Here is a 25,144-nt window from a genome sequence, read left to right on the forward strand (position 1 = left end):
TACCGCGATAAGCAACAATACAGCTGCAAACAAAAGTCTGTATTCTACGTATTGAGAATCAAGCAAGGAGGTTAATGCAGTGCCTTTATGTCTGCTTTGCCTACTGTACAGTGTAGTTCATTTCAGCTGAATCCTCATCTCCTGCAGTAACGATTCTAGAATCTGACTAAATTTAGTAAAATTGGCTTCTCCTCAGGACAATTCGTACTACGTATTACCACACGAACCGTCCTACCTGAAGAAATTTAGTCCATATTGTATCATATTTCCTATATAGGATAGCAAATTCAGGGGGTGATTTAGATCGGATGTTCGAGACATACACCGCCCAAAACGGAAAGTCAAGACGCGAATCCTTCACAGGGGACGTTGCACGCCTAAAGGTGCAGACAATGGGGAGACAGGAAAAGAGCTCAGTTTCGTGTCTCGATGAAAGGCTGATGTCAGAAGCGCCTCCAATCGGAATGTATCACTAGCACTTTGTTTCACTTAAAATCATATGCCTCACTCTAAGTAGACTACGTAAAGCCAATTGCAGTCGTTCAACTAAGGAGACAATGTCGTAGTCTTAGATGGTCTGAGCGGCACCCACACCCTCAATCGCAACTGTTACTCCACACCTCCTGCCGAGGCTGCCGAAGGATGCATGCAAAATTTGACAGCCCGTGGTGTAGTAGGGTAGCGGCCAACCGGCTTTTTTGCATGCATGAGATATACGCGGGAGCCGTATTTTTAAGCTTGCTAGAGTTGTCCGTCAACCGGACTGGGCAATAAGGGCAACTCCTGTGGTTCGTCAAGGGGAAGCCACTCAAATCGGTCGAAATTCAGTTGCATCGAGATTCGTGACATATATATTGCCCTGCTAACCCATGAATCGCAAGACATCCGTCACCCATCGTCTCTCTATCCTGCACCCGTCGTTCATCTCCCTTTAGCTCTTTGCCTGTCGCTCCTTGTTCATTATCAGTATTCGGCCAGAGCTTATACCAGTTACCACAATTGCTAACCCGTGGACTGCGTATAAAACCGTTGAAACCATTGCGTTTGCCCAGTCCAACTCTCATTTGATTGCAATTTACCGGCAGCCAGGCCTAGCAGTCACATTCATTTGCATATCAACTGCAGACCTATCCGTCTTGCCATATAAGTCTGCATGCAGATCGTCGCTTTTGCTAGTAAACTGTACTACTCCCTATTTATTCATTGATTTCCGTCCACTCGACATTTCGTTCATCTTGACATATTTTGCTCAGCCATGTTTTGGTCTAAGCAGCCAGTTGTTCCAGCCCAGATTCGAGCTGGCGTTGAAGGCGAACAGCAAAGAGTTAAAGACCTCGAATTCCAGTTGAAAGAACTCGCAACAACTGCGGCTGCTGCAGTGGACAAGGCTGAAAGCCTTGAGCAAGAAGTACAAATGCTGAGAGCTGAAAGATACCCCGGGGAACACACCAGAAACCATAGTCAGAGCACAGCCCATTCCAACGGCAGTTTCAATTCACTATATTCCCAGAATGAATCAAGCGTCGAAATTACCCCAATGAGCTCACCTACAATTCCACAGCATTCCATCCTGCAGCGAGATGACGACTCGTTTGACATCTCGGACCTGCAGAAACGTATAAAAGAGTTGCAAAAAATTAATCTCGAGCTTAATGCCAGACTTGGAAAAGAACTAGAGCTTCGTCAGGATTGCGAGAAACGTGAAAAGGCACTCACCGCTCAGATCGAGGATCTTAGCGTGAGCGTATTTGAGGAAGCCAACCGCAAAGTACAAATTGAGCGCAAGAAGTGCCATGCATACGAAGAAAAACTTCAGCGAGTTACAGCTAGTTCACTAGAGCGGGACCAGCGATGGCATAATATTGAAATAGCTATAGAGGCTATCCGCAAAGCTCGAACTGCCCTCAACTCCGTTCACCTCAACTCTTATATTTAACCTGACTCTCCTATTTATTCTAACGACCGCTATGACGACGAACATCTGCATACTAATAACTTAATAGACTAACCAATTGACTAATGTACCCTACTCTAAGGGGTCTCCCATCTTTGTATGAACTTTTAACCCCAACGCATTGCTTTGTTTACCAAGTAGACCAGGAAAGTTCCCATCTTCTAAGACTTAAAAATGAAATGATACAGATGGTCATTCTGCTTAATAAATAAATACATGATTATATCGTTAGTCATGGTTCTAGAATTACAATTCGGTGTCATCACCGAAACTGGCGTCATGGGGCAAGTCAGGGGTCAAGGATGGCTGTTGGAGCACCAAGCTCGGCCTACCGCCAGTCTTCTCCCCGAAGACCTGCACGCGGTAGAGACAAGTGAACTGGTTGCTTCCCCAATTGTCTTCGACCAGCAATACTACTCTATCCGTTCGAATATTCAGATGTCTAATGGCCAGCGTAACAGGAAATAGTTGGACCGCAGTATTAGTGTAAACATCATACGTCCCTGAGACAAGCTTGACGTAATTTGACATGCCATTGGACTCAAGAATATCCAGGCCAAGATCACGCAGTCGGCTAAACTCCTTCTGATTTTCGACGTAGCCCCAAAGAGAGACTGTGCGTGGCGCAGACGATGGGTTTAGCGTTAGTTTAGCGGGAACATGTTCGATCGCAAGATCGGTTACGACGGTTTCCTCCGCGAGAAGAATACCGAGAGTCCCTCTGGATCCTTGCAACGGCCAGCAATTGCCAACTGAAGTTCGCTCGCGGAGAGCAACGTCCGGCTGATTTACTGCCACTCTACCAAAGCCTGCAGCAGAAACAATGCTGCGCATCGCTCGGTAGAGCAGGGGCTTATCAGAGTGCGGGATATAGGTGCGGCTAGTATGAGTATAGTCGACCTTGGCTCCGCTGAGAATATTAGCATAGTCAGGCTTATTCACTGACGTCTTTGCCTGGTACTTTGCAAGTTGTTCGTTGATTAAGTTCTCAAGCGCTAGCTGAGTCGGAGCGTTGGCGTATTGCTCAGAGTTCTTCTCATCGGTGGCATTATACAGTTCAATCTTGCGTTCTAGCCGTTCGAGCTTCCGAGCAACGTCATGGCGCTGCTCGCCTAGCTTTTCGGCGAGAATATTCTTGAAATCATCTTTCGAGACGAACGCTGCCGAGTTATCATTAGAGGCATGCTTTTTAACCATGTCTTCGATAACCTTCTCATTGTTCCGTTTGAACTCATCCCAGTCAAATTCTGGTAAGGGAAGGGTGTCCAAGGATGAGTCAAAGTGTTTGTTCACAAATGACTCGAGGAACTTCCAAAACTCTGGCTGCACTTGAATTTCATGGGTTTTGGGGTCCATAGAAACTGCTAGACGAGACGGGAGGTATTCATCAAGTAGCCGCAGAGCGCTCTGCTCGCCCTTTTCGGCCCGCTCAAGAATGCTCATCCTGTTCCGCAATTCTTCTATACTTGCTTCAATCTGCTTGAGGATACCCGCATTGTCTTCAGCTCCATCCGTTACGGATTTTTTGAGGTCTTCGTAGTCTTCGGAGCTGTTTGAAATAGCTGCTTGGATGTGATGGAGGCTCTCTTGGAGCGCCTTGAGGTCCTTGGCAAGCTTATCTGAGCTATCTGAGTTGTCTGCCACATCACCACTGAGGGATGCGAGCTGGCGAGACAAATCACGGATCCCTCGCGAAGCTTCGGCCAGCTCACCTTCGAGCTTGGCAAATAGATCAAAGCTCTGACGGGAAGAGTCGTGAAACCCGCTGTTTAGGTTATTAGATAGCTGTGACACAGAAGCCAGTTCCTGCTCCACCGCCATGAGGCGGGTGACGAGCTCCCCCAGATCATTAGGAATTGCTGGCGGTGCGTGGAACGGAGACGATCCAGAAAGTGCCATTGCAGCCATAGAAAAGATTCCGTAGGCTACCAACACTGTCGCTATCATAGAAAACACTAACAACGGTAGTACCCACCAAAGCCTTTTGTTGAGCAAAGGACCTACCAAGAAATGGGCTGTTTTGAGTCCGATTTTAAACGATCTTGTGAGGAAGCGTGTAACTGGATCCACAAGATGAGTAGCCAAAAAGCCTCCATCGTCGTCCTCTTCATCTTGCTCTTTTGCTGGTTGTTCGGCTCTATTGCTTATCCTCAACACGCTTCTCTCAATCCCTTTATTACCAATTTCGCGGATTGTAGAATTATTCGCAATTGACAACGAACTGTTTGACATAGAGCTATTTGGACTCCTTGATTGCGACAGCGCCCTGGGGGGAGTTGGAGGCGGAGGTGGGGAGGACGACAGAATGTTCTCCCCATGGACTCCGCTTTCAACCCATCTTTCACTAGCCTTGTCGGCTGTCCCACTATCTTCCACACGATGCCTATTCTGTTGTCTTTCCTGCATTTTTTCATCCATCTTCTGTCTCAATCGACTGGCAATATTTGACACCGCGCTCCCGTTCTCCTTCTCGTCGTCCCCATACCTTATGTCTTCTTCCAATTCGTCTGCAACTGGCTTAGGAGTAGGAGGGCGCTGTCTTTGCTTCCACTGCTCTCTTTTTCTCTGTCTCAAAATGTTCAATGGTTGTAGACTGTCTACCATCTCCTTGAGCTCCTGAGGAGAGGACACAGCCGGTTCATAGGCCTGGCCGTTGACAATATCCGAGTACTCAGCCTCGTACTCATCAATATTATTATCCTCCTCTTCCTCTCCGAACTCATGGGCTGGCAGAATTGGCACCCTCAGGTCGTCATACCCATTAGCTGGAGGGGGTGTCATCTCAATTGACCCTCGCGCGTCCTCTTCATAGCGACTGCTAAGCTCCGAAAGCGAGCCATTGTGTGCTGGAGGGGGTGACAGCTCGGATCCAGACGAAGAGAGCGAGATCTCGCCAAATCTATCGTTCGCAGCAGCGTTCATGCGGATAAAGTCTCCGTTAACGTCGTTGGGCTGGTACCTCAACGGGAGCGAGGGCTGGGCCGGAGGGCGCCCATACGCCCGCTGCGGCCCTCGGTTCCTCGCGTTTATAGGTGTCCCAGTGAACATGGCAAACTGGAGCGTTCCTGTTACCGGGGACTATATTTTAATTAATTTTAGTGTCTCTCTAATTTCACGTCGTTGAAACTCTTCTCCCTCCCGTTTCCCCTGCGACGCGTCTCGGAACTCCGACTTTTGTTTACGCACCGCGCAAGCCGCACGTAAATTCCTCTGTACGTGGTGTTGTGACTCAAGTCAATATATAAATTCAGACGTAAGAATTCTCGTAAGCTATTCAATTAATGCGACGAGACTTAAAAAGGAGTCACCATTCTTCAGTCCTCTCCGTCTTTTTCTTTAGCATATTCTACTGCATATTCTACTGATAAGCTCACCAGCACAATTTTCGGGTTAATTAATAGCATCTAAGTGGATCGATCTTGATCCCTTTTTAGCAATTAGCCTACTAGCCTATCAGTTGTCGAATATGCTTACTTTTCTTTCCAGTATTCCACGTTGTAGTGTTGATACTTTACTGCGCGTTTGCTTATTGACACTTATCCGGACACTGTACATAAAGTACACTGGATTATAGATGTCGTATATCGCTAGCAGTGGCTGATTGATAGCGTAAAGCCCACTGAAGGGAAAACATTTCTCTTCTCGTAAGCGAATTATCTCCGGGGCCTGCGGCAGAGGTCACACGGCAAATATCGCTGTGATCATGTGACTTTCACATCACGTGCAATATATCGACATGACCGATTTCCAGGAACGGTAGAAATAGAAGCTTTAACAAGTCTTCAATACCAAGGAGTATTAGTTAACTTGAGGGTATCTCTGACTATAATCGGCATTTGATAGCTGATAACATTTTACCATAGAAACGGCTCTAGTGGGTTTGCTTGTACACAGTCTGCATATGCAAGATAGTGCCATCATAGGAGTCCGCAGAGACAATCAGTAATAAATTCGCAGTGGGGATCTGATTTATTATCTTGAAGTCCCCTACACCTGCTGGTAGAGGATATTACGGAGATGGTTGTCGAAAAGACTACGTCGAGATGGAGGACGGGGCTTTTGCTTCTGGGGATAGTGATACTGCTATGGGTGGGCAGCGGGTTCATGGTGAACGGAATGGCTGACGGCTACAGCAAACCATACTTAATTACCTATACGAATACGGGGACCTTTACCATCTATCTTGTCCCTTACGCTATTAGATACTTACGGGGAAGGTGGAGTGAGCGGCAAGGCGGCTATAGGTCCATTGGCGAACAGGCAGAAGCCAATAGTGGGTACCAATTTACTGTAAAAGAGACCGCCATCCTAGGGGCTCAGTTTGCAATCATTTGGTTTACTTCCAACCTGCTCAACAATGCATCCTATATTTACACGAACGTCGCCAGTGCGACTATTATTGCGTGCACGTCAAGTTTTTTCACTCTTATTCTGGGCGTCATCTTCAAAATCGAGACCTTCAGCTACCACAAAGTTGTGGCTCTGGTGGTTTCTTTTACAGGTGTTGTCTTGATCTCTAGAGCAGACAGCAGGGATGAGACCGCTCCGCCAAATGCACTTCTGGGAAATTTGTACGCCCTCCTTTCTGCATTTGCATACGGTGGCTACGCCATCATGCTCAAAGCCAAAGTCGGAGATGAGTCTCGAATGGACACAAGGCTCTTCTTTGGCTTTGTGGGTCTCTTCAGTATCGTCCTGCTGTGGCCCGTACTGCTCTTCTTCCACTGGATAGGCGTTGAACGAATTGAGCTGCCTGATACGCAATTTTTGTGGACGCTCCTCATTATCAATGCCGTCTCAACCATTATTTCGGACTATCTGTGGGTGGTTGCAATGCTCATGACCAGTCCTTTGGTGGTGACTGTTGGGCTCTCCGTGACCATCCCTCTGTCGATGATTGGCGATTTCTTCATTAGAGGCCACCTCGGTTCGCTCGTTTATTACATTGGCGCCATAATGGTCTGCTGGTCCTTCTTTGCTATTAATAAAGAGGAGGAATCCGAGTCTGAACAGGCTGTTATGCAAGCTGAAGAGCCTTCTTTGGCTTAAACTCCTCATATAGATAACTAACGAGATACGAGTAACGAATGGACCAACAACTTGATGTCAAAAAAAAATTTGCAGCACATTCTTTTGAATCTACTGTGCTAATATATAAAGGTTGCAACTAGCGACTCCAAAGGTTGATGAGACCGGACCAGTCGTTATTGGCTCTCCTGACCCAGTAGTTCTCTCTGCCCTGCTTGGGAACGTATCTGAGCTCACCGACTTTGTCAAAGTACAAAGGAGACCATTCAACACTCTGCTGCTGCATCTGCTCTCGACGATCACGCTGCAGCTGCTCAAGTTCCTGCTTCCGCTTCTCCGCCCCGTCAATGTTGCCGTCCTCGTACATGCGCTGGTCCTCTCGGTATCGGCTATCAGTCGGGGCCATTGTGCCCTCTTCCATCTCTGTAATTTCATTGAGAGAAACAACCCATTCATTCCAACCGTAGCGCTTGTCGTAGTTATCTATCAGGTTAGAAGGAGCCCAAATACTGGACGAGCCCTCATAGATGCCAGCAGTCCACGTACCAGTGAGCACTCGCGGAGACTCCCGACCATTTTCATCATACGCCGTGATAGTCAGCTGCTCAGACCGGCCGCTAAACATGCCACCAGCCTTGTACTCCACCACTGCCTTGGTGCCATTGGAAGAAGTGATGCCGAGGCTGCCCACGGGCTCGATATACTTCTCGCCAGCAATGAGATTACGCATGAAAATGGACGGGTTACCATACTCGAACACTTCTCCCGTGCGATTCATCGTGACCTCAAACCTACCGGGGTCAGTGAACTCAACACTCTTACCCCAGAACTTCTGGTGTGGCTTTGACGTATAGGAGACAGTCCAGTCAGCCGATTCTGCATACATGGTGAGAATAACTGGCCGGTGGCTTACTTTCTCGCAAACCATTCGGAATCCACGATCCTCGCGGACAAGTTCGTAACTCTCTCCAAGCATAGGGTTGAACGGCTTCCTCAGATTCCGCTCCTTGGCTCTAAAACCAGCTAGTGTACTCGCCGCGAAAACGGCCATTAACAGCACCCGTTCCACAGGGTCAGGGGTGGCGGCAGCCTGGTCAAGAAGGAAAGTGTATTCCATGCTCTCAGCAATTCGCTGAAGGAATGTGATTGGTTCATTGAGCGTGACCGGCATGGGGATGGATGACATGTCCTTACCCACGTTCTTTCGAAGGATCGAAATAATGCTGGGAGGGCTAGTTCGGTTCTCCTTGACGGCCAGTCTACGCCAGATCTTGTTCATATACGGCAGCGGATAGAGGTCACTAACAGTGTGGGGAATGGTGGCGCTAGGTCTGGCAAAGTGCTTTGACACGATGACTTTCTCAATCTCATCTTCTTCATCAGAGGACAGCGTGTCGTCTTCCTCAATTGGACTCACTATGTCAGGGCCGTTACGCTCGACATCACTGTCGTCTTCGTTCACATTGACAAAAACAACCCCGCCGTCAAACGCATCATTCGCATCGTAGAAGAGATCCTCTGACCAAACCGATTGGTTATCCAGGGAGCCTCGGCGCGATGCTTGTGCTGATTGGAACTGGGCCACGGGCGACAGATTCTGCCGTTCTCTTAGTACCATATCCATTCGCAGGTCGTGTTCTGATATCAGGGCGCGGAATTGAGAGATAATGTCCTTCAGCTCAGATACAGCTGTGCTGGAAGAAGACACAGCCAGAGTTGCGTTAGCTGTTGGGGAACTAGTGTTAGCAGTGCCCTCAAGTCCTGGAGAGGTTGATCCAATCTTAGGCGAAGATCGAGGAGAAGATGTGGACCGCTTGATACTCTTTCGGCGCCAGAAGGAAGGGCGTCGCTGGAGAGTATGCTGAGGCTGGGACGGGACCTCGGTCGCCGCCGCGGCAGCAGCAGCAGCGGCTTGTAGATCAGACGGAATTGGAGGCACAGGAGGGGCATCAGAGAGGAAAGGGTCATTGAGCGAAACCTGCGAGGTGTTCGTCGAAGACGAGCCATTGGCAGCAGGGACGATTGTCTTGGACAGCTCGTCCAGCCGGTCCACGAGCTTGCTGATGGAAGACCATTCAGATTCGTCGTTGGCAGCAGCAGCTGTGTCATCCCCGATGGCACCCGCTGCAGTAGTAGCACTAGGAGTTCCAGTAGTACCAGTCAGAATGTCAATGCCGCACTTCTGCTTAACAATCTTCAAACTCTGGACCCACACCTTGAAGTCAGCATCTGTAAGAGCTCGCAGGCTCCACAACTCCATTCCCGAGTCAATGAAGATCTCCTTTGACGGCTCTCGTACCGACACTACGCACATAGGGATGGGCATGGATCCCCGGAGGAAGGAGGACTTTTGGTCGAGATAGTAGCTGAACACGCCGTGCTTACAGTCGAGCGAGAAATACCGCCGCGCATACCCCTGCAGCCGCTTTCTGCGCTTCTTGAGCATAACTCCGCGGATGTACCGGCCGTCGCTGACGATGTTCTCGGACCCGTCGCCCGGCGCAGACGAGGTGTTGCCCTCACCAGCGGCAGCCGCCGCAGCAATGGCCGCCGCAGCACCGTTGAACGGGATTGTCGAGATGCGCTTCGAGGTCAGATGAGTCGCGCTCCCAATACCCCGGCGCTCGACGCGCTGGCTGAACAGGACCGTCTTCCCCGTAGTCTTGGAGAAGGTGTTATCGAAAACGAGGGCGTACATGCCGCTCCTGTCGACCTTATAGCTACCCCGGATGAGCTCGTCGGCGACGCACTTTCCGTGCCAGTACACCTTCGAAAGACCGTTCCGCAACATGCGCTCGTCAATTGACATGGAGGACATGGACGCAGATCGCTCTCGGCTCTTCCACGAGCTCGAGCGCTCTCGGTTTCCCACAGACGCGGCATTTCCGCTTGTCTCCGGCTCCTCTAGAATTTCGTCCTTCTCCATCGGCGTACTAAGCTCGCCAGTCCGCATGAAGAGCCCGAAGTTGATGCTCTTCTTACTGGGCTTGACCTGCCAATTGATCGTCGAGTCCGCCGGCGCGCTGACCCATTTGATCAAAAACGCCTTGGAGTGGATCTCTAAGGTCTCCATTTTTAAAAAAATCACCCGTCGATGAACGACAAAAGTTTCTAAAGCCTTCAAGCTTGCAAGCTAGCAAAATAATCTCCGGGATAGACACTCGAAAGACCGGGGTGTGTCGTGGCTCCTCCGGAGATTAATTTAGTGGAGGAGGGGCGTGAAAGGGGGAAGCCCTCAACACACGCGTGCGCCCGAACACACCGGCGGATCTTCTTTGGTCGCTTGGTCCACCCCACCTCCTCTTCCCCCTGGATTCGAAACGAACCTGATGTCATGGAGCGTACATTTCACGTGTTTTGAAACGTGTGACGCTGCATTTTTTTGCATTAGCCGAGACGGGCTTCTTTTTGAGCCTAGGGGCTAACGGGGCTGCCTCCACTGGTTTCGCGCGGCCGGCGGTTTAGGCGCCGGTCCACTTTCTCTAGCCGTTTGTAGACCTCTTCTAATAAGGCGTTGACTTGATAGAGCCGTTTTTTGCTGCGGCTGATTTTATCCGCCACGGGGCCAATGTCGGCCGGCTCTGACAAGCTTCTAAACTCTTCCAGTTCTACATTAGTTAGTATAATCGAAATACATTTGTAGCATAATGGAGCATAATGGAGGCTTACTATTGGTGAGGAGGGTCAATTGAGTCGACAGTGCCACTTGCGAGGCATGTAGAGTTTCTAGTTTATGTGCGGTGTTCTCCATCGTGTAATCAAACGCATAAGAGAAGGCCTGGCTTACAGGATCTTCGCCATTGCTACTCATTTTTTCCTTGCTTCCTGTTATAGTAACCCTGTCGTATGGGAATCGAACTCTATCAGGGAGTATACTACCGGCAGTTAGTGGTGGTGAATGTAGCGAAGAGCGCGCGCAAGTTAACTTTGTATTCCGGGACTTGCACTATAGTGCAAACGTGGGCGTAACCCCAATATTTTGTCATTTACAGGCTGAATGAGATTACCTGAACATATATAATGGTAGCGTATAGTTTGGACTACAAATAGATGAATTGGTGCAAATGATATTTGCTATGAATACTTGTAGGGTAATATATAAGGTCATTAACTCGTAACGTATGTAGGTATGTAGCTCGTAAGCATGGCAGCTCGTAGAATACGTAGCTCGTAATATGTACACGTTTTAAGCAGGGTTTGCAATCAACTGCTTGATAAGCTCCGTCTTGGAATGCCTGTCCATGGCATCAATAAGAACATCCATCAACTCTCCCGTCATCACCTGGTCGAGGTTATACGCAGTGTAGTTGCACCGATGGTCAGTAATTCGGTTTTGGGCAAAGTTGTAGGTTCGAATCTTGTCCGACCGGTTCGTAGTCGACACTTGGGCAGTTCGTTTGTCCCGCTCTTCCTGCTCTTTCCGAATTCGTTCCTGCTCGGCCAGCCTTGCCCGGAGAACCATAAATGCCTTAGCCTTGTTCTTGTGCTGCGACCGCTCGTCCTGCATCGAAACAACAATGCCCGATGGAATATGAGTCAGTCGGACGGCGGAATCAGTGGTATTAACGTGCTGACCACCGGCCCCTCGGGCTCTCATGACGTCTATCCGCACTTCCCCAGGTGCAAACCCCCGCTCCGCTTCCTCCAGACTATTGGCATCTTCATTCATTTGCGGAAGAACTACAACCGCAGCAGTTGAGGTATGGACTCTGCCTTTAGACTCTGTATCGGGAACTCGCTGAACGCGGTGCACTCCGCCTTCATACTGCAATCTTTCGTAAGCCCCAGGCTCGTCAATGCTAAGAATTGCCTCGGTGACCCCGTGCCCGGTAGGCGCAAGTGTCTGCGACACAACTCGGAATGGCCATCGTCGCTTGAGTGCGTAGGCCTGATACATCGCCAGTAAGTCTCCGGCAAAGATCATGGCCTCACTGCCCCCAACGCCAGGTCGCAGCTCCAACAAACACGGCCGGTCAATGAACGGGTTAGTGACTGGGACGAGGTGATTTTGAAGCTTCTCAGCAAGCGATTCAATGCCCTCTCTCGTAGTTTCGAGTTCAGCCTCAGCCTCGGCCCTTAGCGACGGATCGCTCAGCATCTGCTTAAGCTCATCGTATTCCGAAACCATATCCTGATATTCGGAGACCTTCTCTACCACAAAGCTCAGGCGAGATACGCGCGTAGCCTTACTTGCGTCAAACTTGGCATCCGCCGCACTGAGCTCCTCTGCGAGCCGATCATGTTCCTGAACCATCAACTCGGCTCGCTTCATTAATAAAGGGTGGATTCCCTTGTACCCGGTCTCTTCGGTGGTAGAGTAAAGCCGTCGACCGGGTAATATCAGCCGACGACGAAACAGCGACCGAACTATCATTTTGATGTGCCAGTTCAGGATTGATCTGTGTATATCGGCACTTTGAATCAGAGAGAAGATCATTTTTCAGCGGGTCTGTGTGATACGCTGTCGTGATGTATTATACGCTGTAATTTACAAGCCGCATATGTTGCGGCTGAATCATCCTCTTTCCAGCTTTAAGCAGTTTGATTACGGATAGCGACTTGGTTCAATTTTAGAAAAAAAATTAAAAATAAATAAGCTGCACCGAGGAAGACCTATTGGAAATCAATAGCATGGACCAGACATCATAGTTGAAGGTAGACGGGCCCAAATAATGAAGCGACGATTAATACTGGACCCTCATGACGAACAAACCTTATACACCCAGACGAAGGCACTGCTCTACATTGCAAAGCCAAAGGAATGCTAATCCTAGCAACGTCTGAAGACAGCCACTCACCGAAACGTAATAGTGGAGGATGGGTATTTGAAAGCGAAAATTGCTTCTCTCATTGTTGTGGAACACGAACTGGACTGAATTTAGTCGATTGTTCGACATATATAGTCTTTGGGAGAAGTAAAGCAAATCCTCCGAGTGCCAATGGAATAGTAGTCCAAGGCGGTATCTCACAAACATAAACGGACTGAACCCTGTTTGTGGCAAGAGGAAACACCGAACCGCCAAGACGAAGAGTTCGCTGCTAAGGGTACGGAGTTCCAATGTCGACTGCCTGCAGCTCAATGATAAAATAAAGTCGCTGCATGAATCGCATTTCAATTCCGCTTTGTTAAAGCACTGACTCTTTTCTCTGAAGGCTAAAATCCAGGTCTTCGCTTCGCTCAATAGCTTGTAAGATATCTCTGCCGCACGGGCAAGAACAATGTTAAGGTCTTCCAGCACCGGTAGGACGCTTTCTGGTGACATGGTCAACATTGATGTCGTATATATGGTTAATTTGGTCACACCGTATCCCGATACCCATAGCGGACGCAGAGTAATATCCTGGTCGAATAGAATGAGCTTGAGTGTTTCGACAGTGGGAGGAAAATTGATATGCAGGTCCTCTGCTGTTCCGTTAACAATAAACTTGAGCTCGGCAACTTTGAGTCGCGTAAAACTCTGCACATATGTGTTCAATCGAATTGTCCCGGTAGAGACGGCAGGGTTGGAAAGAACCAATCTGCTGACATGGGAATGAAACTGAGGTCCACGCATTATCACTGGCCCGTTGTCTGGGTAATAGTGGAAAGTAAATTGCGTCTTAGTCTGCGCTAGATATTCGAATGGCAGGCAAGCATATCCATTCCGGTCCACTGTAGGGCTGACACGAAGGAATGTGATGGGGACATTTCGGGCTGCAACAGCATCACAGAAAGCCATGTCTGGACCAGTTGGAGGCATGCGCACTATTGTGACATATTGAACTCTATGGAACTGGCATCCTGGCTTTTTCTTCCCGCCAGTCCAGTTGAGGAGCGGAAGAGTGATTGGCGACCTAGTATCGGTTATAATGAGTTCTTAGCCCACCTGGATGGTCCGGTGAGGAATCCAAAGTCGCACTCTGAGTTGAATATGTGGCTTCCAGATATTCGCGTAAGTTCATCTGCTCTATGCATTCCAGGGATGGCAAACCTTGACCAAAGAAGTGGAGCAGCATTATAGCGAATGTGCTGGCATAGGAGTTGGACAGATTTCAGACATGAAATTGCTAGTTTTGAAAATATCTGCCGCTGGATGCTAGCCGGTAAATGACATAGCATCAGTTCACTTCTAGACTTTGTTCTTTCCTTCGGTAGCATCATACATAGAGAAGAAGCATCAACACAACGACGGCGCTGGATAAGAACCCTAATCTTACGGTTAACTTTGGTATTTCACAAGTTGAATGAATTATGTTGAGAATCAGCTATATATATATATATGACGTTACGGACTCGGTGGCGCCTTTATCAAATCAGTTTTCTTCATCGTAACTAAAAACTGACTAAATTACTTTCCATAACTACAGTAGTAGTTAGAGCGAAACTTCACGCCCTGTCGACGCATGGACACTAATGTTAGTGAGTTCGACACCTTGTCAACTCAAACCGAGCATCCGATTAGTATTGCAGTAAAGCTACATAGAAACATTGACAAAGAATAATGCCGGATTATTCAGCATTAATAGCGTGCTCTTTTCGTCTAGCCATTTAGCGAGACCTCCATTTGGTATCATAAGGCCTCATGTCGGCGTTTACTGCAGCGGACCGATCTTACCCCAACATCACTCTATAATCTTCAGACATGCTGGAATCATGGCTGGAATCTATCGAAATCCAGCTGAAAGAGCGGGATGTATACGAAAAGAGATACGACGAGCTGATTGAGATTTGTAAGTGGTAGAGAGCCTGGGCTTAATTGGATGTGGTTATCTGACTTATGATGTAGTTTCCAGTGCCGCAGAACGAGCCTCCCGTAACCGCGGACCATCAAGTACAGCTAACGATGACGAAGAGGAGGAGATTACGAGACTCTATACCGATTTATCGATAAAGGAAGATAAACTTACCGCTACTGCCAAGGAGCTACACGAAGTTAGGAAGCATTTCAAGACTCTCAAGCAATTTGCCGAGGCTGCACAAACAAAGTACGAGAAGTACAAGCACGAGGCCCAACAGACAAACCGACAAGTACAGCATCTGGAGGACGACATATTAGCCCTGCAAATCCAGCTGAACGTGTCTGAAGACAAGATTAAAAAGCTGCAAGAGGAAAACGAACAAATTGTCAACCGGTGGATGGAGCGGGTCGCTGGCGAGGCTGAGAAACTCAACGAGGCAAATGCTTTCATCGAGAGCCTCAATAGAATGAAGAAGGAATCTCAAGATGAATCTTCTCCGTAGAGCCGCCTCCAATGGACTCTACTTCAACCACTCGCTTAAAGGGGAGCCTCATATTTTATGAGTCTTGACGAACATTCTCAATTTGTCCTAATGTTGTGATCTGTTACATGCAAACGTCACTAATAATACACCGACTCCAGAACCACAAGTATCACGCCTCGCCCAGGAAGTGCTTCAGTCTGGATCTATCAATGGTGGATATGTAGTAATCACCACCAGTGTGGGTCCAACTGACCGACCCACTGCCGAAATGTCTTTTTTCGACTCTTAGGATATTCAACGGCGAGCCAATATTGTACTGTGTGATAACGTGGTCCTGTGGGACGAAAGATTTGAGGGAGACAATCTTGCATCCTTCTTTGAGGTCTAGGAACATGTCGACGAGTTTCCCATTGAGCGCGGAGTCAAAAGCGTAGTTGTTGATGAGCAGCACATCTGCTGCAGGTAGCTTCTTAAGGATCTCCGTGTCCTCTACAAAGTCTCCAGCTCGCAGGGTGATCTTACCCGGCTTGATACCATACATCTTGACCCGCTGTTGGAACTCACGGCGCTGGAGGTCGGCCAATTCAGAGGCTGTCTCCATCATTTCGCAGCCCCAACTTTCACACCCAACCTCTAGGGCCGCTTGCAGAACGCAGTTTCCGACTCCGGAGCCTAGATCGATGAACACCTTGGTGCTGTCGAGGCCGGTGTCATCGAAAAGCCTGCTAACAAAAGTTGGTAGCAGCTCACCGTATACGTTATTGGAAAATGCCTTATAATTGCGCAGCTCATGCGTCCTCGGGGAGACTACCCTGGAATAGACTTGGTTCAGCAGCTCGGAAACGAGCGAGAAGGGTATGTGCTGCATCTCGTTCATTGCCTCTGCGAGTTCGCCAGAGTCTCTAAGCCGTTTAATGAGCGCATTGAACTCGTCAATCGACTCTCGGAACAGTTTGCTGTCGCTTTTTTTCACGGCCTGTTTCATACGCCGCACTATGCTGTCCTTCATATCGGGGTCCTTAATATCGTTCCGGTACTGTTGTGGCACGAACCCGCTCTCGCTGACAAGTGCCATGACCTGTTCAACCTCATTGTGTGGATCATACTCTTCGGGCTTCTTCGGTTGGGCTGTCAGGTAGCGTTCTCTGCCATACGGCAGCTCAAGGTAGAACTGGCTCCTACCACTGGAAAAGGTATCTTTATACAGCTTTGGCGACTTTTCTACAAGATCAGCTCCTGCTATGATCCTCCTAGGCTTGCTCGCATCTCCTACAATCACGAGATCGCGACTGGGATCAACTTTATCTTGCGGTCCGACGCTCGGTGTTCTCGAGACGATGCTGTCGAGCTCAAACTTGATCACTTTAGCTGCCGGCGAGCCTGGACTAGAGCTAACCTTCTGTCCTGGCTTACTCTTCCTCTTCTTCTTTGGCGTATCGCCCTCTATCTTGGTCGGAATAGGCTGTGACTTGCTTGCTTTGCTACTGCTCTTCTTCACTTTGGGAATGTATTTGACTTCATTTGTGTTTTTCGCCGAGTTCGACGGATGATGCTTATTAGTAGCAACATTCTGCGTTAGCTTAGCAAAGAACATGGCGATTCCTGGATGCCTCGTCGCCTCTTCGCCTCTCTGACCGGTCCGTGAAAGGTTGGATCAAAAATCAGCCGGTTGCCGGGACAGCCCCTCCCAACTACGTTTTAAACATTGCCAAATGTCGCCCTGACCAACCGACTCACGCCAAGAAGTTGACATAATTGAAGCAAACGGTTCTCAACGGTCTCTCACCCCATTTTTGTTAAGTATCTTTGGTGTGGTCGGTTCTGCCAAATGCGTGTAAAATGACACTATTTATTCTTTTGGTCATTTTCCGGTTAATTAACGCCTTTACGCTGAAGACGTTCTTCCAGCCCGATGAGTATTGGCAGAGTCTTGAACCGGCGCATATTGCCGTATATGGCTACGGGTATACAACCTGGGAATGGCATGAGAAGCTGAGGAGTGCAGCCCACCCAATGCTTTATGCTTGGGTCTACCGAATTCTGAGCGAGGAGCTGGGGATCGACGTAGTAGTCGCGCCAAAGATCTTCCAGGCTGTTATTGCGGCGATAGGCGATTACTACATGTATGTTTTTGCTAGGAGAATTCTCGGCCAGCCTGGAGCCAAGTACGCGCTTCTTGCTAGCCTCGGCTCGGCGTTCAATTGGTTCTGTATCACTAGAACTTTCTCCAATTCACTTGAAATGGTGCTGACGACCGTAGCACTGGCGTATTGGCCATGGCACCGAATGTGTTACATGAACTACACGATTTCGCTAGCCGTTGCATCAATTTCGTGCATTTTCAGGCCGACAAACGCTATTATCTGGGCGTTCCTGGGAATTCACTTAGTGTACAGGACCCGGAGCTTCTTCAAAGTGCCCGTTATTGCAATTATAATTGCGGGAGTATCACTGTCGCTTAATTATTTGCTCGATCAGTGGTACTACGGCGAACAGGTTTTCCCGCTACTTAATTTCCTGGAGTTCAATATTGTCAAGAACCTGGCGGGATTCTATGGCGTCTCACCCTGGCACTACTATTTATCTCAGGGCATCCCTATTTTGTTGATTGGGTACCTTCCTCTAACGCTCAAGGAGATGTGGTCCTCGCGGAGGTCTATCATTGTATGGCTCATTGCGTTTGTCGTTGGTGCCTATTCGACGCTGGCGCATAAAGAAGTGCGGTTCATCTACCCGTTGCTCCCGCTTTTGCACCTGCTGTTCACAAAGTCGCTCTTCTCGTTCCGGCCAAAGTCGCGTAAGTTTGTGCTTCTGCTTACTCTGCTCATTAACGCGCCAGTGGCGTACTATTTCTCGACCTACCACCAACGGGGCGTCATTGACGTGGTTGATTTCCTGCGCAACGGCAGGTCGGTTACTTCTGTCGGTTTCCTCATGCCATGCCACTCTACGCCCTGGCAGGCGCATCTTCACAAGGATATCCCAAGTTGGTTCCTCACCTGTGAGCCGCCAATCCACGTGGCGGACCGGGAGAGCTATCTTGACGAGGCAGATCTGTTCTACGAGGACCCTATTGCCTTTTTGGACACACATATCAAGACCTGGCCGTCTCACCTTGTCTTCTTTGAGGCGCTCGAGCCCACTGTGAGAACCTATCTGGCGACCCGTTCTTCGTATATCCCCCACCGCCGATTCTTCAATTCGCATTTCCATGACGACTGGCGAAGGAGGGGCGATGTTGTGGTTTATAAGCTGCTCTAGGTCACTTACCGGTACATAAATTTACCAGCAATATCATGATTCATGTAACTATTCAATGGTTGGATGCATATGTATTGGATAAATGCTAATAATTAAACTGCTATGTTCTCTTTGTTAGATAAGGCATCATTGTCCTCTTCATCAGACTCCATTTCAAGTAGCTTCTCGGCTTCTTTTTCCTCGGGGGTCTTGCGCATAAGCTCGATCTCGGGTATGACATTGTCCGGCTCCAGTGCCCAGTTAATCACACCTGAAGGCCCGTACCTCTCAAGCAGCCATTCATTAGCCTTGCTGAAATGCATGCCGTCAAAGAACCCTCGCGAAGCAGACAACGGGCTCGGATGAACCGACGTGAGAATACAGTGGACTGATTTGTTTGGTTTGATTTTATCCATGCGCTTGGCGGCAGGGGATCCCCACAGCATAAAACACAGCCCATCAGTCCGGGCTTTGATGGCGGCGTCCAGCACCTTCTCTGTGAACGTCTCCCAGCCCTTGTTGGCATGCGAGTTCGCCTTGTGCGCTTCTACAGTCAAGCAGGCATTGAGCATGAGTACACCACGCTCGGCCCACGGGATGAGCGACCCGGATTTGGGGATCTTGAACGATGCGTAGCATCTCTGAACTCCCTTGTAAATGTTCCGCAGAGAAGGGGGAGGCGGAGTCGGCGGATTCACCGAGAAGGCCAGGCCGTGGGCCTGGTTGTAGTTATGGTAGGGGTCCTGGCCGAGAATTACTACCCGCACTTTACCCAGCGGCGTCAGCCGCGACCACGAGTAAACGTCTTTCTCCGGCGGGAAAATGGTCTTGCCCTTGGCTGTCTCGTCTTTTAGGAACTTTTTGAGATTGAGGAAGTATGGCTTGGTCAGCTCGGCGTGCAGTACCGCCAGCCAGGACTCGTCTATAGTTCTAATCTCGAGATCAAGCAGTTTCTTCTGCTCGGGGGTTAACGAGGCCACCCACTTGTCTTTGTCAAACGGCGCAGTCTTGGTGACCCCGACTGCGGACTCGAAGTTGCTGCTGATCGTCGACCTCTTGGCCGCTGGCTGGAAGAAGGCCGTGATGGAAGACGCCCGCTTGGACATATTTATCTATTCGCTATTCCGGGGTGTGTGTAATTTATGCTGAAAAAACCAATTTACGCGTAGAAAACGCGTCTTTAAAATCCCCAACGGCTGTCCGACCCCGATGGACCGCGCGGCTGTGCGGAGCCGCCTTTGGGCCCCGTTGGAGGGGCGGCGGCGGGACTAAGCGCTTTTTCAAGGGCCTGTACGGCTTCGGATCGTCTTTCGAGGGCTTTGGAACCATTTTCACCATGCGACTTAATCTGGGTGAGAATTTCCTGCGCCATAGCGTGGTCCTTGCGACTCATATAGATGTCGAATAATCCCACGAGACACCGCAGATCGCCCACCTGTCGACCGAGATCAAACCACTCAAAAGCCAGGTCCTGGTTGCCAAAGTAATTAAGATAGAGGAACCCTAGAGGGGCAAAGGCCTCCTTGAGTCCCTGTGATGCTGCTTGCTGGAAGTGGAACTTTGCAGCCAATCTGTTGTTCTCATACGTTTGGGCGAGGTAGAAATGGCAGTCCATGACTTGCTCGACGCTTTCTGCTGCCTCTACCGCCTGCTCAAAGGCCTCTCTGGCGTCATTAACCCGACGAGAGGCCATGCTAATAATACCAATGCTTCGGAAACACTCAACCTTGGCGCTTCCTGAGATGCCCTGCTTGACAGCGAGTTGATACAGGCTTTTGGCCTCTTCAGTATGCCCGGCTTTATATGCAAGGTCGCCAGACACTTTGAACGCAATTGGGTACCCCAGATCCATAAGGCCAGTTAACAGCTTGTCTGCATGGTCTCTGTCCTCCTTTGGATTGTTGTTGTCGGTCAGGATGCGCCCTGAAAGCAATGCAATAGCAGTATTGTCGCCCATCTCGGCAGCCTTTTCGACGAGATTCTCTTCGACAGTAACCAATTGCTTCGAAATCGTCCCCGTCTGCTTCCGGAACGCCTCCAGGACATACTTCATCCTCATGACATCGCTTCCCGTCACCTTGGCGGGGACAGGAGTGGTCAGATCTGCATCTCTGCAGGATTCGAGGATACCCAGGGCCTTGCGGTAAGACAGAGGCACTTTACACTTGAAGAGGTACTTTTTCAGCGTGTTCCTGGGCAAAAGCTGCTCGAAGGAAGCTACCACTGAGGCCGGCTGGCTGTACCATCTACGCCCAATCACCATCGTCCCGCGTGAGATCGATCCAAACGGTTAAATGAAATTTGTGGTCGGGCAGAAACGGGTGTTGACATGCCCAAAATCTGCGTGCGCCGTGCATCGAGGCACCTCCGGGGCATGAGAGACATTCGGAGATCGAAAGCTCCCCCGCCTATATAGGAGAGATCTATTAAAAAGGCCTCATCTGCTCTTGCTTTTTTGCTTTACGTTTGGTGCTACAGATCTAAAAGTTGGCGATGAGACCATCTAGTCGTTTGTTGGCGGACTTTTCGCACGTTGTAGTGGGCGGAGGAGCAGTCGGCCTGGCCACTGCTGCCCGACTCTCGGCGAACCCATCGAACTCAGTGCTCTTGGTGGAGCGCCATGGCGAACTAGGCACAGAGACTAGTGCCCGGAATTCGGAGGTTATCCACGCTGGTATTTACTACCCTCCCGAGGCTCTACGAACAACTCTCTGCATTCGGGGCAAGGAGTTGATCTACGAGGCAGGCCGCAAGTATGGTGTAGAGCTGCGCAACTGCGGTAAATGGATCGTAGCTCAGGATGAAAAACAGCATGAATACCTAGAAACTCTCTATAACCGCGCCAAGGACCACACTGGAGTGCCGTTGGAGTGGATTCCAGTTGCCAAGGCGAAGGAATTGGAACCTGCCGTCATCGCCAAGGCAGCCGTGCTCAACTCTCCAACTACGGGAATTGTATCTGCGCACTCGCTCATGGCGCTCTTCGAGGCTGAGATCGAGAAAAATGGTGCTGATGTTGCTCTGGGCACTCAAGTTGTCAGGGTGTCACGTACTAGTGATAACTCTGGCTACGAGTTGCAGTGCAAAGACGAGTCTGGAGAAACTACTGAAATTACCGCAGAGTGTGTCATCAACTCGGCTGGTCACGGCGCAGTAGCAGTTTCAAACTCTCTACTGCCGGAGGACAGACACCTTAAAGCATATTATGCCAAGGGCAACTACTTCTCCTACAATGCCAGCCAGCCCAAAGTCTCTCGGCTCATCTACCCCTGCCCATCCGACAGTGCATCGCTAGGAACTCATTTGACTATTGATCTCGGCGGCAAGATTAAGTTTGGACCCGATCTTGAATGGGTCGAGTCTCCCGAGGACCTCAATGTTAACGGCCAGAATCTGGAGCTCGCTCTCCAAGCAGTCCAGACCTACCTAGAAGGTGTCGATCCAACCGCCCTGACTCCAGATTATAGCGGCATCCGTCCAAAGATTGTCGGAACTGCCAAGTTCCAGGACTTTGTCATCAGACAGGAAGAGGGCTTCCCCGGATTTGTCAACCTTCTCGGTATTGAGAGTCCGGGTCTCACCGCCTCCATGGCCATTGCAGAGCATGTAGAAAAGATCCTAGACTAGACAGCCATTAACCTTTAACCTCGAATATAGAACACCACAAACTATACAAGAAAACACCAGCCCCCAGTTGAATATTTTGGCATGTCGCCTATTCAAACGATTGTCCAAACATTGAGCTAAAATAGGTTGGTGGGAACAATTGAACTCAGATATTTGGTTAGTGGTCTTGATAGGTTACCCTCGCCTATCTCGAGTTTCCTTGATCATCCGCTCCTTCTGTGCAGCACGAAGGTCTCTTTCATATTGATCCGGAGCCTGCTCTACCTTCTTCGGCAAGTACTCTGGTTTTGTGGGAAGCGGCTGTTCAGTGAAATAGGGAGACATCAGCGCCTCTTCGGCGGTTACACGCTTGCCAGGGTTCAGTCTCGTCATTGCGTCCATGAGATCCAATGCAGTATCGCTAGCCGCCAGGAACCGCATCTGAAGCTCCTGTCTAGATGGCGACGGCCTCTTCTCAGTCTTAACGTAGGCAGGCAACGACGTGACCCCTGGCCACATTGCCTCGGTAGGGGTACCCAATGCCTGGAACGTAACCACCAACTGATCCTGGTCCGAACTTCCGGGAAGATATGGCGTTCGAATCATCATCTCCGCAAAAATTATGCCCACCGACCAGATATCAATTGCCCCGGTATAGTGCCTCGCCCCAAACAACAGCTCAGGAGCTCTGTACCATCGAGTCACTACAGTCGGCGTCATTTTCTCCTGCGGGTTCGGAAAAGCTCTCGCAAGACCAAAATCGGCCAGTTTGAGATAACCCTCGGGCGACAAGAGAAGGTTATTCGGCTTCAAATCACGGTGCAGAATGAAGTTCCGGTGACAATGATGCAGCCCCCGCAGCGTCATAAGCAACCATGACTTGATATCCCCTTGACTGAACGTGATAGACTTATCTTTAATCAGCATCTCCAGATCAGCTGGAAGGTATTCCAGCACAAGGTTCAAGTTCGTGTCGGACGAAAACACGTCCAAGAGCTCAATACAGTTCTTATGCCGCAGTTCCTGCAGGAACTTGATTTCCCGAATAGCGCTCATATCCATGCCGTCCTTGAACTCGCTGACTTTGATCATCTTTATGGCAACTCGTCGCTTCGTATCGATTTGGTGGCCGACATACACCACGGCATAGGTACCTTCACCCACTCGTTTCTCTACAAAATAACAAGCAAGTCAGCAAAACTCATAGTTTCAAGATCCGCAACTTACCCTTGGTGTACCGCTTCATAGTCTCCTCATTTCTAGCCTGTGCTTCCTCCATCGTTATTCTTCTGTTACCTAGAGCTATCCTGTCTTCGATCCCCGAGAGGAGTATACTTTATCACTACGGGCCGCGCGCAAAACAATGCGGCGTGCGAGGCTCGCGCGGCTCAATATTATTTTAAACTACATAACTGTTAACTAATGAAATCGACTGATAATCTATAGCACTATAAAAGTTATTACTAACCATAGCTATGAGATGACAACTTTGCGCAACTTGGAAATGTTCATATGAAGTTCAGAGAAAGTAGACGTCGAGCTGAATTCGACGCGCTCGATGCAATTGGAGTTACGCTTCACGAAACGGCCGCACAAAAAGGGCTCCCATATAATAACAATGAGGGTGGCCAGCGAACGCAGGTGCCTACTATTGGTTACGATCGTTTCGATGGCTGATAGAGAGGTGTTTTCAAACACAACTTTGAGCCGTCTGAGTAAGCGGAAATCAGTCTCAAAGCTTGACGCGATGAATGGCGCCACGCCGCGTCCCCCGTCTATCCAGAGCTCCATCTCTTTCACCTTCCGGCAATGAGTGCCTAGAGCAATGAGACCTTCACGAGTCGGGGTATGGTATGTCAAATGCTTAAGCTCTGGGTTCTCCTTGAACAGTTGTTCTTCGTACGATGGTGAAGGGCTCTCATGGAAGCCAAGATCAAGATAGCGCAGGTTAGTTGGCAGGATGCTGCGTACTGAACCATACCCCTCTTGAATTATTAGCACTTCTAATCCGGGATGCAGGATAGGGTCACCAATTCGGCCTTCGAGGTAATTCCCTTTTCCAATGGAAATGTTCAACACTCTCACGCAGCTAGGCAGCCAGCGCGTCTTTTCGGTGTTATAAACTGTAAGGTTTATGGTAGTCACAACCACCAAACGGGGCAGACCATGGAGTACCTCCCCAATCATCTCGGCAGCTACTGTAATTGCTTTATAAGACCACAGCTCAATAGCTTTCAATGATCTGGGGAGATTTCGAGGCAATTCAGAGGTGCTACTCAGCATCAATGACAGCGAGGTAAGGTATTTCACATAATCAGGAACCACCGAGCTCTGCAAGGCTACCATGGGAAATTTCCCAGTAGTCCACACTGATGTTTCTACTCCTGGGAAGCGTGTGAGGAGGTCTTCGGTTGCGACATGATCGCTCCATAGAGATGCGGTACTGGTGTCGCCGCGAAGTCTGATATGCTTCAGCCGTGGCATTCTCTCCTTACGGAGGAAGACCCTGAGACGATCAAACGACCCTTTGCCGTTACCCTTGCCGTAGTGTCCGGACCAGGCGGCCTTCAGCCATTTTTTGTACCGTCTCTGGGCTTTATGTATTTGGTACTTCTCTGTTGGCTCGTTGGGGTAGAGCAATTGCTGGTCAAAGTTGAGGGTCTCGACCCATTTGAGCTGCTCCAAAAGCTTACCGCTATGCAGACTGTCCCAAAACAGCTCGAATTCCTCAGCGCCAATGACAATCCAGGTACTGTATCGTGAGGACGAATTGTAATTCCAAAAGCTGGCCTGGGGGAACTCAGTCCAGTTGGAGCTGCCTATCCCTCCAGGTAGGCTCTTGCCGTACAGAGTAATTTCCAAATTCGCCCACAGCCTGCGGAGGGCTATACTCCTCAACAGACGGCATGTCGACGACAAGGCAACCAGATCACTGGTCTTGAGCCTATCATATATCAGCTCGACAATTTCAACTGGGAAAAAAGCCATCTTTTACTCTGCATTTCATGCTGCCCCTGGACAGTTATAAATCCATGAACCGGCTCTAGTGATGATCCGTTCCGCTTTTGTGGGACAGACATATGCTCTGCGTGCGGCTGAGACGGCCCCATCAC

At 49.4% G+C, this 25,144-nt stretch overlaps 15 protein-coding genes across 15 annotated transcripts; 5 read left to right on the forward strand and 10 right to left on the reverse strand.

Annotated features, from left to right (window-relative positions):
• Positions 1–1,255: 1,255 nt before the first annotated feature.
• Positions 1,256–1,936, forward strand: TRVA0_006S02278 (uncharacterized protein; the record flags this gene model as incomplete). The annotated part of the gene is made up of 1 exon (XM_076683087.1): positions 1,256–1,936. The coding sequence occupies one exon, from the start codon at positions 1,256–1,258 to the stop codon at positions 1,934–1,936; it is 681 nt and encodes a 226-aa protein (XP_076542695.1).
• Positions 1,937–2,200: 264 nt separating this feature from the next.
• TRVA0_006S02300 (uncharacterized protein) lies at positions 2,201–5,002 on the reverse strand (the record flags this gene model as incomplete). The annotated part of the gene is made up of 1 exon (XM_076683088.1): positions 2,201–5,002. One exon carries the CDS (start codon positions 5,000–5,002, stop codon positions 2,201–2,203), a length of 2,802 nt encoding a protein of 933 aa, XP_076542696.1.
• Positions 5,003–5,971: 969 nt separating this feature from the next.
• Positions 5,972–7,003, forward strand: THI74 (uncharacterized protein; the record flags this gene model as incomplete). The annotated part of the gene is made up of 1 exon (XM_076683089.1): positions 5,972–7,003. One exon carries the CDS (start codon positions 5,972–5,974, stop codon positions 7,001–7,003), a length of 1,032 nt encoding a protein of 343 aa, XP_076542697.1.
• Positions 7,004–7,121: 118 nt separating this feature from the next.
• On the reverse strand, positions 7,122–10,055 carry OSH3 (oxysterol-binding protein related protein OSH3; the record flags this gene model as incomplete). The annotated part of the gene is made up of 1 exon (XM_076683090.1): positions 7,122–10,055. One exon carries the CDS (start codon positions 10,053–10,055, stop codon positions 7,122–7,124), a length of 2,934 nt encoding a protein of 977 aa, XP_076542698.1.
• Positions 10,056–10,396: 341 nt separating this feature from the next.
• TRVA0_006S02366 (snapin/pallidin family protein) lies at positions 10,397–10,793 on the reverse strand (the record flags this gene model as incomplete). The annotated part of the gene is made up of 2 exons (XM_076683091.1): positions 10,397–10,590; positions 10,652–10,793. 2 exons carry the CDS (start codon positions 10,791–10,793, stop codon positions 10,397–10,399), a joined length of 336 nt encoding a protein of 111 aa, XP_076542699.1.
• A 375-nt stretch (positions 10,794–11,168) lies between these two features.
• Positions 11,169–12,254, reverse strand: MRF1 (Mrf1p; the record flags this gene model as incomplete). The annotated part of the gene is made up of 1 exon (XM_076683092.1): positions 11,169–12,254. One exon carries the CDS (start codon positions 12,252–12,254, stop codon positions 11,169–11,171), a length of 1,086 nt encoding a protein of 361 aa, XP_076542700.1.
• A 442-nt stretch (positions 12,255–12,696) lies between these two features.
• On the reverse strand, positions 12,697–13,722 carry TRVA0_006S02410 (uncharacterized protein; the record flags this gene model as incomplete). The annotated part of the gene is made up of 1 exon (XM_076683093.1): positions 12,697–13,722. One exon carries the CDS (start codon positions 13,720–13,722, stop codon positions 12,697–12,699), a length of 1,026 nt encoding a protein of 341 aa, XP_076542701.1.
• Positions 13,723–14,604: 882 nt separating this feature from the next.
• TRVA0_006S02432 (uncharacterized protein) lies at positions 14,605–15,203 on the forward strand (the record flags this gene model as incomplete). Its single annotated transcript, XM_076683094.1, has 2 exons — positions 14,605–14,692; positions 14,749–15,203. The coding sequence occupies 2 exons, from the start codon at positions 14,605–14,607 to the stop codon at positions 15,201–15,203; spliced, it is 543 nt and encodes a 180-aa protein (XP_076542702.1).
• A 151-nt stretch (positions 15,204–15,354) lies between these two features.
• DOT1 (histone methyltransferase DOT1) lies at positions 15,355–16,779 on the reverse strand (the record flags this gene model as incomplete). Its single annotated transcript, XM_076683095.1, has 1 exon — positions 15,355–16,779. One exon carries the CDS (start codon positions 16,777–16,779, stop codon positions 15,355–15,357), a length of 1,425 nt encoding a protein of 474 aa, XP_076542703.1.
• Positions 16,780–17,198: 419 nt separating this feature from the next.
• On the forward strand, positions 17,199–18,446 carry GPI10 (putative glycosylphosphatidylinositol-alpha 1,2 mannosyltransferase; the record flags this gene model as incomplete). The annotated part of the gene is made up of 1 exon (XM_076683096.1): positions 17,199–18,446. The coding sequence occupies one exon, from the start codon at positions 17,199–17,201 to the stop codon at positions 18,444–18,446; it is 1,248 nt and encodes a 415-aa protein (XP_076542704.1).
• Positions 18,447–18,538: 92 nt separating this feature from the next.
• UNG1 (uracil-DNA glycosylase) lies at positions 18,539–19,531 on the reverse strand (the record flags this gene model as incomplete). Its single annotated transcript, XM_076683097.1, has 1 exon — positions 18,539–19,531. The coding sequence occupies one exon, from the start codon at positions 19,529–19,531 to the stop codon at positions 18,539–18,541; it is 993 nt and encodes a 330-aa protein (XP_076542705.1).
• Positions 19,532–19,605: 74 nt separating this feature from the next.
• Positions 19,606–20,688, reverse strand: MSS2 (Mss2p; the record flags this gene model as incomplete). The annotated part of the gene is made up of 1 exon (XM_076683098.1): positions 19,606–20,688. One exon carries the CDS (start codon positions 20,686–20,688, stop codon positions 19,606–19,608), a length of 1,083 nt encoding a protein of 360 aa, XP_076542706.1.
• Positions 20,689–20,918: 230 nt separating this feature from the next.
• TRVA0_006S02542 (NAD(P)/FAD-dependent oxidoreductase) lies at positions 20,919–22,052 on the forward strand (the record flags this gene model as incomplete). The annotated part of the gene is made up of 1 exon (XM_076683099.1): positions 20,919–22,052. The coding sequence occupies one exon, from the start codon at positions 20,919–20,921 to the stop codon at positions 22,050–22,052; it is 1,134 nt and encodes a 377-aa protein (XP_076542707.1).
• A 174-nt stretch (positions 22,053–22,226) lies between these two features.
• Positions 22,227–23,310, reverse strand: KIN28 (TFIIH complex serine/threonine-protein kinase subunit KIN28; the record flags this gene model as incomplete). Its single annotated transcript, XM_076683100.1, has 2 exons — positions 22,227–23,203; positions 23,259–23,310. 2 exons carry the CDS (start codon positions 23,308–23,310, stop codon positions 22,227–22,229), a joined length of 1,029 nt encoding a protein of 342 aa, XP_076542708.1.
• A 194-nt stretch (positions 23,311–23,504) lies between these two features.
• On the reverse strand, positions 23,505–25,019 carry TRVA0_006S02586 (F-box protein; the record flags this gene model as incomplete). Its single annotated transcript, XM_076683101.1, has 1 exon — positions 23,505–25,019. One exon carries the CDS (start codon positions 25,017–25,019, stop codon positions 23,505–23,507), a length of 1,515 nt encoding a protein of 504 aa, XP_076542709.1.
• Between the last annotated feature and the right edge of the window lie 125 nt (positions 25,020–25,144).

The sequence above is a fragment of the Trichomonascus vanleenenianus genome (genome assembly GCF_965637985.1).
Source record: "Trichomonascus vanleenenianus strain CLIB 3782 genome assembly, contig: TRVA0_006S, whole genome shotgun sequence".
Classification (NCBI taxonomy): Eukaryota; Fungi; Ascomycota; class Dipodascomycetes; order Dipodascales; family Trichomonascaceae; genus Blastobotrys; species Blastobotrys vanleenenianus.